The sequence below is a fragment of the Cephus cinctus genome, unplaced genomic scaffold (genome assembly GCF_000341935.2).
Source record: "Cephus cinctus unplaced genomic scaffold, Ccin1 Ccin1_scaffold0967, whole genome shotgun sequence".
In the NCBI taxonomy this organism is placed as follows: Eukaryota; Metazoa; Arthropoda; class Insecta; order Hymenoptera; family Cephidae; genus Cephus; species Cephus cinctus.
In genome coordinates, this window is record NW_014333524.1 from 196214 (window position 1) to 215327 (window position 19114).

The following is a 19114-nucleotide window of genomic DNA, read 5'->3' on the forward strand; positions in this document are numbered from 1 at the left end:
GAGTTTTCATCAGGGACGCGACAGGTTACAGCTGCTGCACCGCGTTGAATTTTTTTTCTTTGTCCCAATCTCTGCACGTCGCCACTCCTTTGTGGTTCCTACAGCCGCGCAGGTCGCCCAGTTTAAGATCTCGCGGGACTAGAAGCCGATTGCATTTACAGGATGAAGGAGCAAAATGCAATTGCGACCACGCTGAACAGACTCTAGCGGGACTCAACAGAGATAAGATAGAATTCACAAGTGCAACTTCCAATTATTACCAAAGTTCATTTTCCGGCAGAGGGGATACCATTACAATTGGATCTTATAAAATTCGAACCCCCTAAGTTACCAAGTCCTTTCCCACTTCGTGAGCTTTAGGTCTGTGATTTTGATTTTCCCTTTCTATTTTTATAAGTGAGTGATACGGGTGCTTCTTTAGCCTTTGTACCTGTAATTCTATATTAATCGAATACTGAGAAGGGAAGTAGCGGGTAAAATAGGTGAAGCCTTTATACTACTTCTCAAATGACTAATTCAGAACCTAACATTTGCAACTTTAGATATCCTAAGCTCACATCACAGAGGTAAATTCCTGTATTAATTAACACAGTTTTTCCAAGTAATGCTTAAGAAATAACTAGAGTACTTATTTGTTCAATGTTCTTCTAGACTTTGCTAGGTTAGACCTGTGAACTGAATAATTAATTATGCATACGTCATTATCTTTTTTCTTACCCCCAATGAACTTCACTTTCAATGTTCAGGGACGATTAGGAACCTCTGAACTAAAGTTTTCTATTTTCTTTGTTGAAAAACTTCGTTTTGAGAGGTCTGTTGGAATTTTCGGGAATTCGAGATTTAATTCATCTTTTTTTTTCATCATAAATATCACTTGGGTATATTACAGAGTTTCAAGGTTCGAGACGGGGGACGTGTAATGCCATGATATATTTAATCCAACTTCTTTCGTCAAATTTTTTCTTTATGTTTCGTTTGAAATAAATTGTTAAATGGATTTTATATTCATTCTATTACATAGTTTACTGATACCCGTTTATTGATATACCCGCGTTCTCATGGGATATATATTTTCGTCTAAGATGATCAATCATTGTTATTTTCACAATACGCATATGTATACGCGTTTGAGAATAAAAAACGGCAAAATAACAGTCAACCGTAGAATAGAACGTAATAATCTATATTCAATTAATAATAGTCAACTGACATTATATATCATAAAACTCAGTACGTAATACAGAGGAGGATGATTGAAATAAAAAAATAAAATGTATTAATAATAAAATGTATAAATAATAAATATGGTCTTACCGTTTTTGTTATCCAGGCGGAAAGCACGATGAGCCAGTGACAGAAAATTTGTGAGTAACAAAAATTCATATACCTCAAAAATTATTACGTCATTATCAGTAATCCTTTATTAGAGTCATTGGTACAATCCGATTTGGTACAAGTGGTCTAAAATAAAGTTCATCGCAGTAATGGACAGAATAGGCGCAACCGCCTTTTTTTGGCTTATTTATTTTTCCATTCGTTCCATAACTTTTTTTGTTTGCTTTGCCTCGCTTGATCGTGCAAACGGGATGAAAACAGAAAGAGACAAAAATAAAGCACGCGAGGAATTGGCGCCAATACATATATACCCCTAATGGAAATTAAAAAAGAAAATTCATACTATATATATGTGCATATATACCGTATTCAAAAATATATAGCATACATTATACTATATATGTAATGTATATATGCACATAAATATGGTATATCCATAAATGTATATACGTATAGTATATGCGTTTGTAACTTAAATGCAGGATTCGCCGGCGCACGTTGGAAACTGGATAAGGCATTGTTTTATATTGTTTTATTTGCACAATGCGATTCACACTTTTCGTGTTATTCAGTATACCTATCTTGTTTTTCTAGTTTTTTTTGTGTACATATTTCTCTATTTCTTTTTTTTTTACCAGACAGCTTTCCGTTTCTCTAACGAAAGAGAATAGCTGTATGGCGCATGCACTGTAAAAAATTTGTATAAATTATTTTTTTTCAACAATTATTCACTCGATAATGAAGAAGTCTCCTCTTGCGAGCAGATTACACCGGAGAGTTACGAATAATATTGAGACAATTGTTTACAGCGTGCGTTTGTTTTGCATAATGAAAAATGAGAATGTGATAAGGGAGAACTTTATGAGGATTGTTTTCGATTTGTTTATATTTTCAAAATGATCGGGCAACGATTTTCCATAAGTTGGTAAAATCACGGATAATGTAAAGTGCTAATGATTTAATTAATTACTATATTCGTTTACTTATTATTTCTTTTTTTACCCTGTGTATAACCGGCAGTTTTATTTGGCAGCCAGAGCAAGATATCGAGTACGATATTTTGGGGTATTTTACTTTTTTTTTTTTTTTTTTGATAAATCACAATTTCGGAAAATATTGTAAATTTGTCCTGAATAAGTATCGACCGTGGTGAAAAAGCCTTGTCGAGTTTCCAAGCGGATTTTTGTTCTCTCACATCCATAAATCCCGCTGTTATTGTAATATGGAGATACACTTAACTCTACCGTTAATAAAGTTGTTATTTAATATTGATTATTAATTTAATTATGGATAAGTCTCGCGCGTACGCTGGCACTGACGGGTAGTTCTTTTGTGTCCCCACGAAAAATAATACGGCTCGTACAAATAAAAGACGAACGATACCTTTCCAAAATTCAAAAGAAGGCTACTGGACAGATAGAGAGAGAGAAAGAGGGCGAATAGAGAGAAATCTTACGGAAAATCGTAAAAACACGACAAAAATAGTTGGGAGAAAAATAATTTCTTTAAACAACAACTGCAACAACAACAAGAACAACAACAACGATGGCATTCATCCTCGCCAGATGAAATTTTTGAAAATCCCAAACCGCGAGAAAAATCTACCCTCCATAACGCCACGACATTACATTATATGCATATGTATATTCTGTACAGAGTTCCACTGTGAGGGGTAGTTAAAATTTTTTTCCAACCCCACTGCAGAAATGATTTTCGTGTCGCATCTGGCTTATACCAAACCAAAAATAGAGAAACGAAACGGAGAATTAATAATCCCTCGTAAATTATTATCCTAATTCACCAATGCGACATTCTCGTATCTGGTAATTTCTTATTCATTTTTTTTTACAAAGTATTTCCTTCTTTCTGTACAGTTTTTTGATTCCTTTCTTCCCACAGGAAACAATATTCGTGCTATACGGATAGCGTTATCTTGCTTTCCTCGTTCTTCGTCTTGGACTTCAAAAATTTTATTTGATCCCACAGCACAAGAGTCTGGCGCATACAAATTTTTATTTACATATTTTGTTCTTTTTTATTTTCTTTCACCTTGGGTGATTCTATTTATTTTCTCACATATGACACACCAAACACGTCACCGTATTCTCGTTTAGGGATTTTCATGTTCTTGTTTTCTCTCTTCCGCTTCTCATGCTAGTGGAACTTTTACATGCGCCAGTAGTTTGTCGCCGAAAAATTCACAGTAATTCCTCGTCGTCCAGTACACCGTACATTTGGGGACGACGCTCTGGCTCCTTCTGCTGAATTCCGGGTGGCTGCTTCCGGTTCTGCAAGAGGGCGACACTGGCTGCCTTGTAATTAATCGGACCATAAGATCGATAGTCCACATCGGCGTAATCCAAATCCGAGAATTCCGGCTTGAAGGGCTGTACGGTCATTGGTTGTTTTTTTTTTTTGAAAAAAAGAAAAAGAAATTATCACTTACAACATCCAATAATTTCTTTTAATCATAATATATTTTTTATGCTGTATTTCGAGTATGACCACACTCTATATAAGAAGATGTAGACAACATAAAATAATGCAAACTGCCATTATATATATATTTTTTTCGTAATTAATATTTTATACAAATTCAAATTTTAGGTGAAATTTTTGCAGAAGAAAGTATTTTTCTTTTACTCAAACTCGGATTTGATTGGATTCTATAAGCAATATCGTTTCTCCGCCTACAAATCTCTAATATTTCACACGATTAAACTGACTTTGATATATTGTCCCTAATAGATCTAGTAACGGATACTGTCGTGGAATAAGGAACATTAAACCCTTTGTTAAATATACAGTCAACTAATAATTTAATTAGCCCCTCACTCTTGGAGAGAGTAATGATATTGATAGTCACGTGTTTGTATGGTTGACGGTTAATCAGGAGGCTAACAAAATGTTTTTAATTAAAAAACTTTTTCCTTGTATTTTAATTATTTACAATTTTGTAATAAGTAGTAAGTTTCAACAGAAAATATGTTATTGACGTTTAAAAACAAGTATTTCACAACAACATGTTCAACGGATTTAGTTTCTCTTGTTAAAATTATGTCTCAACTATACATAAATTCTATAGTATTATACAACAGTTATGTCAAAGTTGTCACAAGCGTGATAAATGTATTAATGGAGGTTTAATGAATCTAGAGAGGTAGAAATGTCTTTAAAACTTGTATGATTTTCAAATTACAAAAGAGTTTGACTATTAAACTAATTAATCAGATGCTAATTTTATTTATTCTATACATTAACATTGTCTTGGATAAACATCGAATCTAAAATGATTGATTAATTTTTCCAAGTCAAATTCGAAAGCTATTGTCTTTCAAAGCAAAAGCACGAAGAATGATAATTTTGCAAAAAACGCGTGATCAATGATTAGCAAACACTGCAAGTAACCTAATTCATCGTGCACCGTGAGGTGAGAAACATTTATCGAAAAATTATCCTACCTGTCCACGAAGAATTTTAGACTGGAAAGAGAACTTAAAATTTGTTATTTCGCAAAGCTTCATACGTGACGCAATTTGTAATTAACTAATGTGAAAAGAGTGAGCGTCTAGAAAATTCTTTAAGATGTAAAAATTCGCAAATAATCCCAAAATATTTTGCATTGCGTCCAACGAATGCATCTCTCTGTTATCCGTTTCTCTCTGTACTAATAAACAAAGAAACCCGAACAGGAATAATGACGGTGTGATATTTGAATAAACAATTTTGATTCTAGATCGGAAAGTATATAACTGCAGGAAATTTATATACATATGTATAAGCATGAAAACGTAAGTGAAATTCTGTGTATTTCAAAAATTGCCAAAACGGTAAATTTTTTAATTATTTCATTCAACCAGGAACTTTGTCACGGTTCATTATAATTATTGCAAAAATATTTTTGCAATATATTTGAGTATTCGCAAATATGAGGTTCTTAGGAGGCTCTAACTTACAGAATTCTTTTGATATCATTCATATAAATATTAATGCCTCAAACGACTATACATAATTTAAAATAAGGATCAAAAACGATGTCTCCAAATTCAATCATTAAGATTGACGATACACATATACAATTCCCAATGGGACTTGTAAAAGAAAAAAAAGTAAATCAGACAAATCAGCTCCATTCTCTATACTACAAAGCTCGCAAAAAATGGCATGTTAACAAGCATAGCCCACCAGCAGAATAAAAAGGAATAAGACAGAAAATCCAAGAAGATCGTTATACCAGATAACAGAGTCCTAAACCAGTCATGGCTCATAAGAAAAAAAAAAAGAACGTAAGAGCGACAAAGATAGATAAATAGATAGAAAAGAAAAAAAGAAAAGGAACAAAGGACATCATAACCGTACCTATATAGATTAGACAGAGAGAGCCCTAGTTCTGTGCGAGACTTTATCAATGAAGTCTTCTAGTAAATGTACGTATCGCTCATAGCCAGTCGACCTTCCTACAAACAGACAGTTAAGAGATGATAGTAAGGGTGGGTCCATTCAGGTTAGGAGGGGCTCATGCAACAGTGCACGAACATGTGTGTTGCGTTAGTAGGTTATGTGCAGACCATAGAAGACTTGTGGCTCTTTCGAATATAGGTACCGGGATTTCATTGGAGCTGTGGGTGGGTATGAGGTGGTAGCTCTGAAGTTGGATTATTTTACCTATGGGGTCTTAGAGTCAAGCTCACGCTATAAGGTTAGGTCTGCGCATACTGCTACCTGGGAGTTCCTTGCCTATTGTAGCTCACAATGCTGTCCTCTAGCGTCCTGGTTTAGGGGTGGCTTTGGAGGATGGTCTTTTGAACATAACTCTCTCTTGGTACTGTGAGCTCCCATTAGGAAGTGGCTGTTCTCTCTATGTGTATATATACATATATATGTACATACTAGGGTCTCCCATGTACATTTGTGTTTGTATATTCGTTTATGGCTGTTAAGAGTAGTATAAAGTAGGGGTTGGTTGGTTGTTTCCAGAATGGCCCATCTTGAGAGGAAGGATACGGAAATGAATTATCTGCGGAATTTCAGGGATTTTGGATTCAATTGCACAATGTGATACTTGGTCGTGAATATCAATGAGTTAATTTGTCGCTGGTGATTCCGACTTTTGACGTTGTTCGAATTATTCGAGAAAGTTATTTCTCCGGAATATCCTGGCGTTCGTATGTTGTGCCATGATGGTTCGGCTTTTAGGCATGACGTAATGAAGCATGTGAGCGTGTCGCATGAGTGCGTCGTGACGAAGAAAAGTGTTTGTATATTTATAAAAGTCGAGACGAATCGTTGAACGAGGCATATTGAAATTTATGATAAAAATGAATTTGCGGATACGGGTAGAATACTTTCATCGGTTTGAGTTTGAAAACGGTCCACTTGTGAAATTCGTTTTTTACGCTGCTATGAGTTACTAAGGATAAAAAGTTTTTTTCTACTTCGTAAACTAGAATTTAAAAAAAAAGTAATGATACAGCAATAAGTGAAATTAACAAATACTCCAAAGACTAACTATACTTATATTTTTAGAGTCAAAAATAAAACTATAAAAATCCCATCAGAATGTCAAAACACGCGAAGTCTTTTTAACGCCATAGATACAACCATAAAATTACCTGACGTAAGTATCAAAAATAAATAAATAGCACCATATCACCACCATCACCACTACCATCTACTAGAATCAGGTTCTACCATCTAATGTAACCTGTGCCCAGGTGTAATGAAACGAAAGAAATAGAACAAAGGAATTCCCTAAAACTGAAGTGTCTGACCCAGATAAGGAAGGTATCCACTGGTTAATATCCCTACCTTCAAACGTCGATCTCCTGACCGACGTCCCGAAAGTGAAGCTCGGCGTACTGCGTGCTACTAGGTGGTGCCGAGGGTGGTCTAGTATCCCTTAGCGCCGAATACCGTTTCCCTTTACGAGATTTTGCCAGATTCAATTCGGCGTAATGAAGGGGGGTCTGATGATTAATCATCCGATTGCTATTGTCTCTAGGGGGTGTTGGATTTCTCACAGGATAATCAGTGGGGCACTCGGTAATGGCGTCCTCGTAATAATGTGGATACAATATCTTGTAGCTCTCTGGTATACCAAGATCTTGGACCTGATTGAAGCTGGTCTCCCTTGAGAATCCATAAGGGCCGCTGTTACCGGCACTAACGGCACTCTGATGATGATGATTGCTAGTCGTCGTGTTCGTGGTGATGCTGGTTATGTTCGTCGCGTTATTATCACTCCTCGAGCGTCTCTTAACCTTCCTATCATGTCTGTCATGTTTGTTGCGATACTTCCGGCGCTCCTGTCGTCTGCGACCGTTACTAGAGTTTTGCTGATGATGCTGTTGTTGCTGATCTATTTGTTGATGATGATGAATATCTTCCATCTCACTTTGCACCAGGGATAATGGCGGTAGGGTTGTGCTACCATCGTTCAATAGCCTATTGCCCATCAGGGAATGACGATGATTGTTAGTCTGGGTGAATGAGGGCTGCAAGGGACTCACTACCGAGGAATGATGGAGACTTCGTGTTAGTGGCAGGGTTAGCTGACTCGAACTGCTGCTCGCTATTGGATAACCGTATTGCTGCATCTCCTGGTGTTGCTGGTAATGTTCCTGGTAGTTGTATAGGCTGTTCGTCTGGAACAGGCACCGTTAGTCTCCTGGAGCGAGGATTAGGGTCTTGTTAGTACAGGTTCTTTCAATTTATTTAGATTAGTTTCTTTTTCCATTTACTTGTTAACGTACAGTAGGCTACTCGTGTGTCTCTTTGATACGTGTTAGTTATTTTACTGCAAGTTGACCTTATATTGGTGATTACGTCTATTGCTATTATTCAATCAACTTATAAGACATCTTCGGAGGAGTATCGTAAGGTAAGTCAGATTGCTAATTAAACGACGTCGAATAAGAAAGGCTCCTTCTTAACGACAGGAAGGTATATCGAGTCGATTCGTATCATGTTAAAGACCACGAATTCTATGGTGAAAGGTTGGACAAATTTTTATCAACGAAATAATAATTTCCGCGTGAAACCCACTACCATATTCCCTAGACTTTAATTTACGCGCATACGAGAAAATTGTAACGCTTAACTTTGCAAAAACTTATACGAATATCTACCATATGTGATTTTGCGTAATCAGTATGTGTATCTGTGTAACTTTGTGTATGTGACTTACTTGAGGCGCGGCTCACATGCACTAAGGCCGTCGCTACATAGATGCCCGGATCCAGCTTAGCAGGGAAAACACGATTTCCGATTAAAACCCGGCATCGAGCCGCTCTCTATTTTCTCCTACTTTCTTGTGGGTGCTGTGTTACATCTAATGGACGACACTCATGTATAAACGTGCAAGTTTTAATTTATTAGGTACTGTAGGGGCGGAGAGAGATGTGGGCGGCTAATTAATTGGAAACGCTATATATTGCATCGAGTGAGCGCGGGGACACTGATTTTTTTTTGTTTTGGCAAAACATAATTTTTGAAAAAAATATCTAACGCTTTTGTTTTCTTTTCTTTTAATACACATTTCTGTAAAGCTTGTGTCATTTTCGAAATACATATCACAAACTTACTGAATTTCGTAACAAGGTATAGATACAAAAATCTCTAGACTTGTGATAGTGTCCCGGCGCGAAGAAAATTGGCAAAATAAGGTGATTGAGCATTAAAAATATTAGTAAGCGACAAACCTTGATATTACGAAGCGCCAAGTTTTTCATTGGAAAAACAGGAGGTGGAACGTTTTGGTAGGTATGACGGGAGGGATCGGTTTTCCTCGTTCGTGGTGCTGGCGTAGGTGGTAGCACAGTCGACGATTCATTGAGAAAATCCCCAGACACGTTACTGATACTCATCGTAGAATTAGGCACATCCGATTGAGCGAGATTGGATATACCCGCGATGCTGGTTCTCGTGATGGTGGAAGTGGGACTGACCTCGGATGACCTTAAGGTAGTAGCAATGGTACTGGTACTGGCATTCTTATGAGGACAGCTTTTGTAAATCGGTATGGCGTACAGTTGGTAATTCCTGTGCGTATTCTGATGTCGTCGACACAATCGTAATGAGTAAAATTGAGCCTTATGCTTCCGTCTGCGTGGCTTCAGCGTGTTGTATCGTGGTTCCGGTGAATTGTTCCTCGGCATGTTATTGGGACTGTAGTGGGGACCCAAGTGACTTCGGGTACTTCCGTAACCGGAACTACCGGGCCAGGGGCTGGTGTTCCTCGAGGACGATGAGGTCATGGTGTTCGGACTCGAGCGCAATGTGCCATGCAAAGCCGAAACTCGAGCAAACTTAGGGGATACCAACTAAAACATGTAATGTCCAACTACCTGTTATAGGGTAGCTAGCTTACCTGGTCATTTGAATGGTGATTTTTTTTTATCAATTCTTTTCCTGAATCACAGATAGACACTAGGTATTTTTCTTAGGAACTTAACTTCCTTTTTTTCACAAAAATGATCATACAAATATCAAAGCGTGACTAAATCGTGAAACTTTGCGTCCATAAATTTAATGAATTAAATTTTCTAAAATCCCTAGTGGCCTCTCACATCCAGTCTGATCCTTTTTGGCTCTGGTCCTGGCCTCCATGGCAGCCAATATCAGCTAATGGCCCGCACGGATGCACAGGAATATATTCTGCAATGATTCTCCGTCGAATGCAATACCCTTTCTACTGTACCCTGTGACAACCCTCTCAGCCATTTTCGCTATTTCGAATCGATCGTTCCGTGTAGCGCATCGGGCGTTACGTCACTTGCGAATGTAGATTATATCGCATGTGCAGTTGCTCAATTTAAGAGTCACGTTTGACACACTTTTTGACGTTTGATTCACAATTACATTTTCTCTAATATATGATAATCGGAAATACCATCGAGGAAAATACTCCTTGAAATTGAAAATATGAAATATTCTCAAAATATATCCCACGTCCAAATACTTATTGGCGCAGAGAGAAGGATATATGTCACAGAGTACAGATCCAATCGCAAAGCCCGTGGTTTCTGATGAAATTTTGAAAATTGAGTTAAGACCTGTCTTGGATGAAGACTTTAAGGGTGGGAAGCCTCTGTACCGTGCTCAAGTAAATTCTCTGAGGGGTGACGAGTGGGAGGTGAGACGTGGTACGAGAATGATCAGGTTCGTGGAAAGGGGTAGTGGCTGTTCATAGGACCAGACATTAACATAACCCTCCTCGAGCTCTTTGGAGCTCTCAAACCACGAGGTCAGAGCTTGCCGCGGTGGTGCACCTCTTCACTTTTACTACACCCTTAGCGAGACTCGTGCTCTATGCGGTTTCCATCCCGGCACGCTCCTAGGACTGCAACCCTCTTTCCATTTCGAAGCTCCACCCTTGTAATACGATTATTTCACGGTGGCTTTACTCCCGGCTCGAACCACTCTCCTGTCTCACCACTCATGCCGATCTCTTCCATGCTGGTCTCTTCCGTCTCACCAAATCAACCCTTCCTTGTTCTCTTAACTACTTCTCTATTAGGCAGCGACATGCTACTTTGAGTGATCCCAAGTGACGCTATAACTGAACATTCCACTGGTCCTAAGGGCTTTGCGATTTATTATGGGAAATACCTCTATGGCCGTGGGACCTTTTTTCACGTTCAATTCTCTGGACTAAGCACAAATGCATTCACGACACGTATTAAAGGGTAATTTTAAAAAATGTGATAAAATAATATTAATTAATTATAACACTCGTTGATAAACAATCATGCCTTGAGAATATTGTTTAAAAAAGCGAGAAAGCGATTTGGTTGTTGTTTTTTTATAATATCGCATTCTTCGTGTAACTGGCTTGAAATTAATTCTAGTCTCACCTTATTTGGTGGCGTCTGAATTCCATGAAAGGGCAAATTCTCGTAAAAGGTTTTCGTCTCGGGTTCCGGAAGTCTTTCCGAAACGCTGTCCACGTGGTTATTGTTCGCTGCCTGATTGGGATCTGTACATACGAAAATAATATTTTAGGTAAAATCTGAAAGTGTCTATATTGGAAAAAGTATAGTGACGCATGATTATTAAGAATTGGGTGAAATTATAGGGACTTCCATTTGCACTTTTGTTGCTTCACCTTTTCTGTAATCCCATTCTCTCAGGGACGAACGAATTACAGAAATCTGTTGGCGCAACATTGTTGAATGAAATAAATGATTTTCAAAGTTGTCCACTGATAAGTCTAGCACCTGAGTCCTATTGATTTAACACGGGTGTTACGAAAGAATCATGAAGGGAACAAAAAGTGTCACAGTAATAAAATAGGATACTTTTTAGATTTTGTTCATGTTTATAAATCGTTTCTGCATTTTGATTCTCATTTCGATGCACATTCACAAGCTATAATAATCGAGCAGAACTGCATCTCAAAATAGCATACATTTTGAACGTGTATGGATACTCTTGAAAATATGGAAATTTACTTTTTAATTTATAATAGTTAAAGTGTGAAAAAATATTATATATCGAATCCAAGATGCTGTTCCGAAAATCATATTAATAAGAAAATATACATTCGTTAAATTTGTCTGCCTTTGTTCTCAAGAGTCTCCCGCTTTGTTATGCGTGCCTAGTAAAGTCTGATTTGCTACGTACCTGCACCAGGTTTCTTACGCTTACGCGAGACTTGGCAGTTCTTCTGTAGGGAATGCTGCGCTATAGGTGCATTGTGCATTGTCCGGGGTGCAATTCTCTTGTAAGTCACGGCTGACGAGAACACAGAACATGAACAAATGTTCACAGACAAACACATAAAGCCAATTTCATGCACTTAGCTGACCGCATTGTACAGCGGCACCAAAAAATATAAACATAAAAAGAAATGAATAAAAGAAGCATGTAAATTAGAAATTCAGTTCAATTAGGTTAGGTTAGGTTCATGAAGTAATGTTAGGAAGAAAATTAATCTCTTGCTTGGCAAACATCAAACAGTGATTCTTGTATCCTAATCAGTTATTTCAGTTGTTGCCACTCGTAACGCAAGTGTTCCACGCTAGACGATTGATGATTGGCTGAATAAGCTGCGGAAGGGAGAAGATAGAAATCAGGTATATAGGAGAAACGGTCACTGACTGTCTCTCTAAACTAAACTCGAAAACTGATGTTCTGGACGGTACTTGAGATTCACTCAATTGAGGATATATGACTGCATCACAACTATCAATAGGCAAGAAGAACAAAAGTGTAAATTTGTAGGATAAAATTTGTTTATTATCGCAAATGTTGCTTTTTCAGTATTATTGTCATTGCGATAAGGTAAGTGAAGAAGAACGTCGTTAATTCATTTAATATTAAGAAATAACTTCAAAATGCACGTTGAATTCCAGTATAGAAAAAAGTGTCGTCTAAAGAAGAAAATACTGAATTTTCAATTCTAGAAGTACTAGAAGTTGTACAATTTGTCTGTACTTGTCTTAAGAAGGTGCCTAAGCTCGGAGCGGTCATTCGTCCACGAGTCGGTCTCCTATAACTGGTCTCTTGGACGTTTACCCATTTCCATCCTTTTTTTCTCTATACTTATTTCTTCTTTACTTACATACTCCCATTTCTTGCGTTCCTACTCGCATATATCTTCACTTTCTTATTTCTTTATTACTTTTTTATTTTTGTACTTCTTTTCTATATTTTCTTACGAACGTTCCCATCCAATCCCATTTTCTAAATATTTTCGGATTCTGTTTAATATTATTTTCTCTCATCCGTTTTCTTTCTTTCCAAATCCTCTTACCTTCTTAATATCAAATGAATTAAAGACGTTCTTCTCCACTTACCTTAACGCAAGGACAATAACGCTAAAATAGCAACATTTGCGATAATAAACAAATTTCAACCTACAAGTTTACACTTATGTTATTCTTGCCTATTGATACTTGCGATGCAGTCATATAACCTCAATTGAATGAATCTCAAGTATCGTCCGGAGCACCAGTTTTCGAGTTTAGTTTAGAGTGACAGTCAGTGACGGTTTTTTCTGTGCACCTGACTTCTTCTTTTCCCTCCCGCATGCTTATTTAGCCAATCATCAATCGTCTATCGTGGACAACTTGCACTTCGAGTGACGGCAACTGAAACTACTAATTTAAATCGACGATTCGGACTACTTCCAATATTTGATTATGCTCTAAGTGATAGACTTGCAAAGTTATGAAAAGGCTCGAGAATGAGTAAAATACTATTTATGAAAGTTATTTTCTTGTGGCTCCGATTTAATTTCAAAAGGACATTTTGGATAATTCATCAATGCCCCCTTGTCACGTAGTAGTAACAGAGGACGAGAAAGGGAGAACGGCTGTCTGTATTTCTATGGAAAGTCTCACTAAACGCCTGAGAGGCTACGCTATACGCAGAAGAGAATGCGGATGGCCTGAAGCTGTTTTGCTAGGAGAATACGAGAGCAGCAAGACACCTCGAGCGTAACTGCACAGAGATGTTTTTTTAGGACGTCGGCCATAAGACTGATGTTACGATGTAACTATGAAATGCAAAACTTGGAGCGACAATTTCATGGGAATTTTCAGAATTTTTGAAAATCTTGAAAATACGTAACGTACTGGAGAAAAACATTTTTTAATCTAGTGACGTTATATTTGAATACCAACGCAGCTGACTGAGGAATCAGATTTAACTCGATCGCGTTTCTTGAAGAGCTGTGGTGGCATACCTATAACCCCTAATGTAATGTTAAGGGATTTAAATCTGATTCCTCAGTCGACTGTGGTATTTAAATTTGACGTTACTGGATTAAATCCCTTAACAGTACATTAGGGGTTATAGGTATGCCACCACAGCTGGTCAAAAGATGCGAATGGTTTGAACTCGATATGATTCCGTCACTATTCTTTATGTCAAAAGTACTAATCTGATAATTTTCAATTTCAAAAGGTAGAATTAAAGGACATGAACGGGTAGAATGAAAAGGATCACATGAAGTACCGACGATTAGATTATCTTCATAGGATCACAAGGCGAATACCTAACAACCCTTACCTGTCTTTTCCCTGGAGATGCCCGGAAACGTGTCGGGTTCCTTCATTTGTCCAGCAAACATGGCTCTTATCCTATTGGCTCTTGCCAACATTCCCTCATCATGCACACCGGACATGCTCAGGGCTCTCTGGTTCTCGTCTTTTCCGCGTCGAAACGGCCGCACCGGCCGTCGATTTCTTACTTGACCAGAATTTTCACGCGTCCCCATTACCGATACCACTGATCGATATGAATCGGCTTCATCAATGGGTACACGGGTTCCATGCCGCGTTTCGTTCCCACGAATAGTCAAACCAGATCGAAGACTGTGCGTGCGATTTATGTGCACCAAGACGCCTGGCTTCAGTGGCCATCTTGGTGCTGGAGTCGGCAATGCTGGACCCTGAGTTGAATGCGATGAAGCCGTAGGACTTGGGGGACCGCCTTCGGGACTGATCGAAAGATATGCACTACAGTTACTAGTGTATGAGCAAATTTAGTATTTCTTTTTTCATTATTTTTCTTTTTCGATAGACAGTACTCAATTAAAAAATAGAAATGGAAAATGGAATTTCATAAAATTTTTTTTATTTAAACCGTTTATCATAGTAATTCAATTTGTTTTAATGAAGTTACAGTGCAGTTGAGTGCTCTCAAAAATAATTTCTACTTCAGGTAAGTTATAGCAGTACGTGTTCCAAATCAACCCCTAACAACATTTTTTTTTTGTTATTTAAAAAATATCCAGTTTATTGAAGTATGTGAGTGCATTAGATAGTTCTGATGTGTCCCATTCACCTTTAGAAACTAGCTGTGCATTTTTGTTATAACAACCTCAGAGTTCGGTGTTATTTGTGAATTTGAAGGAATTTTGCAGTATATAAAATAGAACTTATCAAAGTATATTAAGATATAAGAGTTTATCAAATTTTACAAAGTATGATAAATTCTAATTAAGAGATAAAAATGATCTAATATTTTCTAAGGATAGACATTTTTTCTTTACTAAGGGTCACCTACGTCATTTCATGGTTTGCTGCTCAACTCGTTAATTCTCACTTTTAATACGAACATCCCCATTTCTAGTCACATCCTTTTTCCAAGGATTATTAAACCCCCATGGCACGTAGCATACTTTTTTCAAAAGTGTAGTTTGCTCTCTTACCTTAAGGGATCATCACAGTGTAAAATTTTCAAAAAATTGATTTTTTTGTTTTTTCTTTATCTGATAGTATACACGGTTATAAATATTCTGTCCGATTTTTATGTCGAAATTCGAATTATTTCGGTCGCTACAGTCTTTTTCAGAAGAAGGGATTAGACGGTTATACCTGGCGCACTCCGATGTTTAAACGCGTTTTTCTCGGAATGGTGTTTTTCAAAACGGTGGCCACTCTCAAGGAAGAATTTTCAGGCTATCCATTTGAAATTTTAACAGAACATTCTTGACGTCATTTCTTATGTTGCTATGGAAGCTTTTTTCTTTATTTTGAAATCTTCCTATTTTTTTTTTACGAAAAACTGTCGAAAAAAAGGCTAAATTTTATATGTTTTGTTCAAACCGACGCCATTTTTTCAAATTTCACTAAAAACAAAAAAGCCTCCATAGGAGCATAGCGGCTTTCTTACAGATTTATGAACCATTTGAAATTTTTGTTTGAGGTAAAATTTGCGCCCGCAATCCTGGCCACCATGGGACACCATTTTTTTTCAATTCAATTTTCCACACATAAAAGCAACGTTAAACAATACATAAAGAATGTTTAAATAATCATTTTGTATATTTCATAGGTGCTTCAATTTGTAAAAAAAAATTAGACCGATTAACTTATTCCATCCACCTAAAAAAAAATTGCGAAAATCGGCTATTTTTCGGGCGGTCACACTGTGATGATCCCTTAAATAAGATGGGACGCGCAAGATGAAAGCGTTTGGGGGGATGATTGACAGAGTCATAATTCAATTTTCCACACATAAAAGCAACGTTAAACAATACATAAAGAATGTTTAAATAATCATTTTGTATATTTCATAGGTGCTTCAATTTGTAAAAAAAAATTAGACCGATTAACTTATTCCATCCACCTAAAAAAAAATTGCGAAAATCGGCTATTTTTCGGGCGGTCACACTGTGATGATCCCTTAAATAAGATGGGACGCGCAAGATGAAAGCGTTTGGGGGGATGATTGACAGAGTCATTGTTTAAATCGAGAAAAAAATGGTATAAAACTTTTCAAGATCGATCGGGTATACGAAATTGCTTTGGACCCACCCTCACTCGACTGATGCGTTTTTGAAAAATTACGAAAACTTTCATCAATTTATTAAGACTTTTGCCGTATTATTACGGCTATCATGCCCTCGGGTTTATAACATTTCACCAGTGAGAAAAAAATTAGACGTTCAATGAAAAATTCATTAAAAAAAAAAGCCTTGTGAGCCCGTGCTATATCTTACCTCTTGTATCCGTTAAATGTCCAACATGTGTTTCTTAATTTATATAGCATAATTGAATTTTTCGAAATATGATAACGTTCACTTGGAATTAAGCATAAAAATGTTTTGCAAATGTAAACGAAGAAAAAAAAATTAAAATTATCGAATTTTCGAAACTTTTTTCAACGTGCAAATCTTACACCGGGTGGGAATTTTTAACGGTGATGTTTCCTTAATGTTTTTATATTTTTAAAACATTTGTACAATTTGGGACTGTACGGTAGCAATGCAATTACTTCTACTCGTGCAATATGTCTACATTGTACAAATGTGCAACGTGCGTAAGCTGTGTCGCAAGATTAAAAAAATACCCCAAAACAAGCAGACAACTACAAAACAGATTAAATATGGAAAAAAAGGTACTACATTAAAATAAGGTGTACTCAGGGAAAAAATAAGGAATTGATTTTCTGTTCAACTAAGCGAATATGCTGTAAAATAAATGAGGTACTTACTGTTCACGTTCTTCCAACTCGACCACCCGGTTATTGTCTGGTTTCATTTGTTTGTTTGTTTTTTGTTTAGTAAGTCCAAATTAAAAAGCAAAACAGAAACAAATAAGATCGTGTTAGTGACGTTGGCTAAGTCACGCGACACGCGCTGAGAATTTCTGGAAAAGTTCTACTAATATTTGGTAACAATTTTTAGATGAATTTTTAAATCCCTCTTTTTTTTGTATTAAATATTACCAGAGAATCAAGTATATAAACCGTGAAGAAATTCCCTCGCGTGCTGACGCGCAATTCATGCTTAATATACCTAATTGTACTAATTTCGTATTTACGACTCAAAATAATATGTTCACTTTGCCAAAAATCAATAAAAAAAACATCACATCTACAAGAACGAAAATTTCGGTAGATACAAAAAAGGAAAATTTTGACGAAACGTGAACGTTTGTATACATCATCAGCATACGTCGCTATGTACTCCTGGATAAATTTAAAAATTATGTGAACAATTAAACTTTCAATGCAATATGACCTTGAGGAGACATTCCAGTTGAGTACCGAAAAAAAATAGTTTGTTAAAAATGTGGAAACAAAATTTTGAATTTCAGTGTCATCTTTTACATATTCTTCCTCCCCCTCTGTCCCTCCCGTTCCTTCTTCACATATGCAGTCGAAATCTTTAATTCAAATAAAAGAAAAAAAAATAACCATATCAAGCAACGTGCAGGAGAAACTCCGGTCTATCAGGAATTGGTCTAAGAATAACCAAAGTCGTGAATATTATTATCTCCCTGAGAAAGAAAGAAAAATCCCATTCTGCGATCGTTCCCTAAATTTTGCCAATTTCAATTCTGTCTCGTAACACGGCTAACTTATAATTTATAAAGTCAAAGTTCGCAAAGCGTGTATGTATAGCTCAGCCATCGACGGGACTTCAGAGGCACGCGGGAATCAATTCGTCATTCTGTCGTATTTTACTTACTAGAAATCGCGAGAGGCAGTCGTGCACGAGCTACTACCATCGATCCCGGGTCTTTATTACGCTTTACTACCCTTCACTGTGATGACACCACTGTTAGGCGCAACAGCGACCTTTCGAACCTACAGACCCGTTCCTTTTGGATGACAAGTGAAAGCTAACAATGACCTGAGTATAATTAGCTGTCTCACTGTGCAGTTGATATTTCGCGTGCTATGTCAATCTGAAAATTTTGCCAACGTTTGTTTTTGCACTACACCCAAGTAACCATTGATCGCCCAAAGTACAGAAATTCGCCAGGCTAAGTTTTGCGTAGACGCCGTCATTAAAAGTTCGAAATTCTCAAATCCAAAGGCACTGGATAAATACGACCCACACTGTCGGTAAACATGGACTATGTATAGAACTATGATTACGTAAATCAACAATTCGGTTAACTAGCAGTTTCGCGGTATTGAGCATCTGTTACTGCGGGACTTAAGTCGAAAATACTAATTAGAAGCCAACCCGAGCATTTAGTACATACGTTAAGACTAATTTTCCAAAAACTTTATCTGTGGGATCTAATGAAATCTTTAGAAGTCAACAGATACTATTACTACATATGTATGTATATATATACCATTTAAAAAAAAATAAACCTCAGATGCAACAGTACTCTCATGCGCAAATTGAACGGACCGAAATCTCGGCAAATTCAAGTATATTCTTTTTTGTCTTTGACGAAACGAATTTATCGAACTCGCGCTAAGTGCATGCAATAAGTCAATTCGTAGAACCCTTTCCTTTTCCTCTATTTTTTGTTCGTCTTTATGAAGAAAAGCGTTTCTTGTTTTTTTTTTTGGGGGGGGGGGGGGG

General features: G+C 37.0%; 1 protein-coding gene across 19 annotated transcripts in view; it reads right to left on the bottom strand.

Moving 5' to 3' along the window:
• Nucleotides 1-1395: 1395 nt before the first annotated feature.
• Nucleotides 1396-19114, bottom strand: part of LOC107271413 (hemicentin-1) — a 113641-nt gene continuing 95922 nt past the window's right edge. For 3 of the 19 annotated variants that reach the window (XM_025088648.1, XM_015747380.2, XM_025088649.1), the window contains 7 exons: nt 17281-17317; nt 14350-14780; nt 11959-12069; nt 11190-11311; nt 9036-9656; nt 7144-7979; nt 3587-3722 (listed from right to left, as the gene is read on the bottom strand). In XM_025088648.1, the coding sequence (XP_024944416.1) occupies nt 7146-7979; nt 9036-9656; nt 11190-11311; nt 11959-12069; nt 14350-14780; nt 17281-17317 (2156 nt within the window). In that variant the 3' untranslated portion in view covers nt 3587-3722; nt 7144-7145. Of the gene's footprint in view, nt 3723-5694; nt 5793-7143; nt 8003-8456; nt 8666-9035; nt 9657-11189; nt 11312-11958; nt 12070-14349; nt 14781-17280; nt 17318-19114 lie in introns of those variants that run through there. The other 16 variants (XM_015747382.2, XM_015747383.2, XM_025088650.1 and 13 more) reach the window with 15 other exon arrangements.